Source organism: Pelmatolapia mariae, linkage group LG12 (assembly GCF_036321145.2).
Source record: "Pelmatolapia mariae isolate MD_Pm_ZW linkage group LG12, Pm_UMD_F_2, whole genome shotgun sequence".
NCBI classification, from domain to species: domain Eukaryota; kingdom Metazoa; phylum Chordata; class Actinopteri; order Cichliformes; family Cichlidae; genus Pelmatolapia; species Pelmatolapia mariae.
In genome coordinates this window covers 8250458-8256029 of record NC_086237.1, presented here as the reverse complement: position 1 = coordinate 8256029, position 5572 = coordinate 8250458, and the positions used below count along the sequence as shown (strand labels likewise).

Below are 5572 nucleotides of genomic sequence, written 5' to 3'. Positions count from 1 at the left end.
TTTAGAAAACTAAAAGTTTTAAGAATGGGTCTTACATTTAATACTACTTTTAATACTAATAATTAATTAATACTAATAATTTCATCTGAAAATTAGCCCAGTCGAAAAATGTATAAACCACACGAAAGGGAGCAGTTTCAAATGTTCATCGCAGTCCACCTTGGACTGACTGAGTCACTCCCAGTGTGAGGGTTGGCACATAATTGCGATCTCATTTATAGACACAGACAGACTGCCAACCAATCTGAGTATTTGTTAATTTCTCAATCTGAGTTTCTGCTTCAAATCTGTTAGGTTCTGACTCTGACAATAAGTAGTTCAAGTGAATTTTGAATTACAATGTCTTTATTGAAGCAGAGCTTACATTGAATTCTTTCTTTTTTTTCTGTTTAATGTGAATTTCGGTGTATGTACGAGGCAACGGATTTGCGATTTTTAATGACTCGTCACAATTAATTACCATATTATCACAACCCCATCTTCTTACTTTATTGCCATCTTGATGTACCAAAGTCACTTTGAAGACACCAGCTGACCGTGAGCGGCTGCAGAGCTAGTCCTGTCTTTCAAAGGCAATGAGATTTCAAGTTCATTGCAAATAACTGAAATAATTTTGGTCATGCTCTGGTCTCCAGCTATTGTTTTCCCCAGTGTGATTGTAACTAATCTAAATGACCTCGATTTGCGCAGCATTGTAAAATCGTAATCACCAAAGATCCATTTTGACAAAGAGCTAGTAGACCATCAGGATAGTCAAAATAAAACTTGTGAAACTTGTCGTTTTAAACAAACTGTTTTATTGTAATACAGTTTACAGAGAAACACCTGCTGTTCACCCAGTTTTAAAGAAACAAAACAATCAAAACAACCTTAATTTACACAGGCATTCTTTAGAAGGTCAGTGGTTTAGTATCCTGCAATAGCAGGAAAGGGTAGGGGGCGGGGTTTGGGGGAGGTGAAAGGGGTAAAAACAGTAACTAGTTCTCTAGTTTTGGCCTGTCCAAACACTATTTTCATTAACACAAGCATAGAGACCTTACTATGACAACTGGAATTCAATTGAAAATTGGCCTTTTTTAAGTTTCGAGCATCACATAACATTCTCATGTTCCACATATATGTACCGTATTCACATTTTTCAAAAACAAAGAACAAACAAAATGTTATCACCGAAAGTCATTTTATACTGAATAACAGGTCCCGCCTCAGATTCATCAGAGAAACAAAACACGTTTTCTTTTCTTCTCTGTTCTTTTTTTGCTAACACAATACTGTGGCCACAGCATGATGCCTTCAAGGACTCAACGGAAACACCGCCGTCCACAACGACATGGGATGTAGAGAGTAAAATGTGTTTCCGTAGGTTTTTCTTTTCCTTTTTTACATTTTTTTATTGGGGGGATGGGAGTGAAGGGAGGCTGGGGATTATAAAGTGACACTGAGATGTGTTTAGTTGCACATGGACAAACAAATGGCAAGTTAGATGGAGATATGTGACATCTGAAGAATCAGTTTTCAGACGTTCATATCAGATGGAGACATGTACAGAGCTGTACAAGGAGTAGACTTTCTCTGATAATCCTGCTGCATCAACACTTTTCGCAAAGAGGCCCTGATCCTAAACAAGATTGCATCGTACTAAACAGTCAGAATTTTTTGTCAAATGCCAGACATGGCATGGATATGAAATAGGAAACTGTATTAATGACTATTCACAACATAATGTCCAAGCTGCGCTCACGCTTTCCCACAAATGCTGCAACACAAGAGATCGGGGTCAGAACTGAGTGAGAGGGAGAGACTCTCTTTGGTGAACCTCGTGGGGTTTGATGCAAGTCCAGTTTGTAACGTCAGTTTCTGCACTGGCGGCATTTTTGCGTAGCCGTATCAGAGGGGGGAAAGGCTGGGATGGGTCATATGGCAGATTTAGGCAGATTTGTGAGGGAACAGAAAACATCGAGGAGCATTTGTTTCATGTGAGAACAGCAGGGCTCTTGGCAGTGGCTTTGGTTGCTGCAGGGTGGGAGGGTTTGGGAGTCCAGGTGGTTCATGCCGAGTCCAGAGTAGTAGTTGTTGTTTTTGTTGGTGGTGGTGGTGAAGGTGGTATTGGTGGCGGCGGAGCTTTTCATATCATTTATGATCGTTTCCTCCTTCCCTCCAGGTTTCTGAAGTTGGATGGCCGGATCTTCATCTCAGCGAACTCAATTGAGTGCTCATGGCCTTTCCAGTGGAACCAGTTCACGCCCTGGAGAGGCGGCAGGCAAGATGTGCAAGTCAAAAACAGAGTGAAACAGAAGGGCAGTTTCTACCAGACTCATATTATGCACACTACCAATGAAAAGTTAGTCATTTACAACTGTTCCTTCTAAATTTAGATTTAGAAGTACATTTATTTTTATCAAAATAACATGAAAATAATCAAGATAATGAAAAACGATTAGTGGAATCATTAATCATAAATCAGATTCATGATTTCTAATGTAAATCTACTGTAAAATGCCTGTGAGCACATATTCAGGCAGTTATTTTTGACCCAGTCAGGACCTTTGGTGACCCGTTAAATGTGCAATAACTGTACTGTAGGTTGTGCTGCAATGAACTATTCATTACCTTGCTGTGACTGTTGTCTCCATATCGTCCCATCAGATTAACCCGGTGGCAGTTTTTATACCAGAAGGCTCCCTTATAGGACAGAGCGCAGTTGGTGACGGCAATGTCGTTGTCATGGTCGTAGGTGGAGAACGGCCGGCCGTGGTGGTAGGTCATGGAGTCGCCTACACAGGCCAAACAAGAGAGTCATTACATTTTTGCTGTGATTAAGTTTCCTGGTGTTTTTCATCTTGTTTTGATTCAGAGAGACACAGCATTGTCTACACTCACTACAGATGAACACAGCCAGAGTTGTTTCTCCTAAGTCGCCACCATAACTAGGATTATGCATTTGAATTAAGAAGGGTAAGAAAACTGCAATCTGCAATCTACTGACATCTAGTGGTGAGATTTTACACATTGTACCTTTAAGTCCCGACCTGACTCGTGCATCGCAAAACAGAGTGACACGAAAGCACAAGCAAGGCAGCATATAAACAAGGTAAATGAAGCCCATCTACCACACACAGGCTCCTGCATCGCCGCTGCAAGGCCAGTACTGGTGTCAAAGACAAAGTATCAAGAGACATTTAAATCACTGTGCATAAACTGTAGAGCACAGATACTAGCTTTACCTGCTGTACCGCTGTATCCTCCTACGTGGACTTTGTAGCGGGTCCGGGGTTCACCGACTGAGAACTTGTCATACTGAGCATAGGCTGTATCTCCCTTATCTCTCAGGTCTACTCGCAGTTCGTACTGACCGCTGGCTGTGATCTTATGCAGGTTGGACAGACCTGAGTGAAAAAGGAGACATCTTAGCTGAACAATGGCTTACAAAAGATCCTATTATCAAACTAAAAGTATCATTCTACACTTGCACATTACAAATGTTTAGCATTTAAATGACTACTATCTATGGAGCTCTTAGATTAAATTTATGCCTATTTCCATCCCTTATGCAGTAACCTACTCTGTAATCCAAGCTCATTTTACGTTATGGGCTGGACAAGTCAAACTCCCCTTTCTGTAACTGTAAAGATGTTTAACTACACATAAATGTTTATTATAAAGTAAAAAAAACAGCAACTTTTCTGTCATGTAACTTGTTCATTTATTATTGAATTACTTTGGTTTACTATGTGGCAGAGGTCTTTACCAGAAGAAAAAAGATGTAAAACCTATGAACGTACAATCAAAAATTACATAATTTCTGCCAGAGCGGGCCAGATTAGAGTCTTTGCCAGGCCAGTTCTGACCATTGGGCCTTATGTTTGACAACTAACTAACCAAGTAGTGTTTTGGCCCACCACATACAAGTATGTCGGCAACAAGGTTGGCCACATGCAAAAATTACACTGTAGGCTCTGCATAGTTTTAACAAAAATTCGTTTTAAAACTATGTAGTTAAAACTATAACTTGTTAATTAACGTTTGCTCATTTCCTGTTTTACTTTGAATGCTAGTTTTCCCTTTTTTACTTTCTGCCCTTTCCAGCCTTTGTGATTGCCTCCTCCTCCCTGATTATTTTTACTTTCCTTTAATTGCTTCCTCATGTGTTCCATCCTCACCTGTATCCTTTTTGCCAGCTTTCCTTCTGTGTATTTAGAACCGTTTCTCTGCCTTTGTCAGATCTTGCTGTTGGGACCTGAGTTACTTTCTTAGTGTGGCCCCATTACTCTGTGCTGTGGAAATTTCTGGAAATGGAAGACTTTCTGGAAGTTTAACTTTTTGGATTTTTGTATGTTTGAACCGCATTTTTGTAAATTATGTTTAACTTATGTGTGTAGCTATTTTGGACCCTGATATATGACCACGTCCTGTGTATTATGGAAAACTCTGTGGTTCTTTGTTAAAAAATTACCCAGCCAGAATTCATCATTCATGTCTCCAAAGCCGCCTGTGTAATTCTTCCAGTTGCGGAAGAACTCTAGTTTGCCACTTTGACGTCGGAGGAAAACCTGCAAAGAGTGAGAAAAACAAAGAATAGATTAATAATTTTATATCCTTTAACTGTAATATTGACATTTAATAAAAATCTTGTTAAGGAAAGCAAATGGACAGTATAAAACTTGAAAGCAGTTCCCGAGCTGGATAAAGAGAGTGCCTTTCTATTTGAAGGCAACCAGATGACCATAGCTGTGGTTGCAAAAAGACGTCTTAATCTATGAAAGTCTAGAGGTAAACGGTTTTCCCTCATGACCGCTATAACACATCACATTGACTAAAAAAAGTCTGTTTTGTAAGGTGAGCTGCCATTTGTTTTTGTACCCATTTTCTCCTGGTTTTATTAGTCCATTGAGATAAGCACTTGTATTTTGGTGTGCTTCTCTTGGGCAGGTCATCTGAGCTTGTTTTGATGGATAGTTCTGTTTGTTTATGTGCTTGGTCTTAGCTCACCTTCATGATATTTTTATACTCAGACATAACAGTTTTTTATCAGCCAAAGAAAGAGGTCTGCACTTAGTTGTTTTCTGTGGTCTTTCGGGTCTTTTAGTGCTGCTGAGGTGGCCAGTGCAGTACTTCTTTTAAAAATGTAACACATTTTTGATTTGGCCATTCCTACATATTTCTGCTGTCTCTCAGATAGGTTTATTTTGTTTTTTCAGCATAGCGCTGGCCTTGTTCACTTGCACTGACACTTGTCAGTCTTTGAGCATTCCAGTGAACAGCTACCAAATGCAAGTTCAGCACTTGGAATCAACTCCAGGTCTATTATCTGCTTAATCTGTCATGGAATATTGAGGGAGCAGGTCTCAGTTGGCCATGAAACTGTTTTTCCAACCTCTATGGAGGTTTTCTCCTATTAAAACCACGTTTTTCCTTCCCACTTTTGCCAAATGCTTGCTCATAGGGATTCATCTGACTGTTGGGATTTTCTCTGTAACATTGTAGGGACTTTACCTTATAATATAAAGCACATCAAGATGACTGTTGTTGTGATTTGGCACAATACCAATAAAATGGAATTGATTTGAACTGA

At 39.7% G+C, this 5572-nt stretch overlaps 1 protein-coding gene across 6 annotated transcripts in view; it reads right to left on the bottom strand.

The window, feature by feature from the left end:
- Positions 1-774: 774 nt before the first annotated feature.
- tncb (tenascin Cb) overlaps positions 775-5572 on the bottom strand; it is a 106396-nt gene continuing 101598 nt past the window's right edge. For all 6 annotated transcript variants that reach the window (XM_063488906.1, XM_063488900.1, XM_063488903.1 and 3 more), the window contains 4 exons: positions 4454-4550; positions 3225-3386; positions 2611-2774; positions 775-2245 (listed from right to left, as the gene is read on the bottom strand). In XM_063488906.1, the coding sequence (XP_063344976.1) occupies positions 2135-2245; positions 2611-2774; positions 3225-3386; positions 4454-4550 (534 nt within the window). In that variant the 3' untranslated portion in view covers positions 775-2134. The remainder of the gene's footprint in view (positions 2246-2610; positions 2775-3224; positions 3387-4453; positions 4551-5572) is intronic.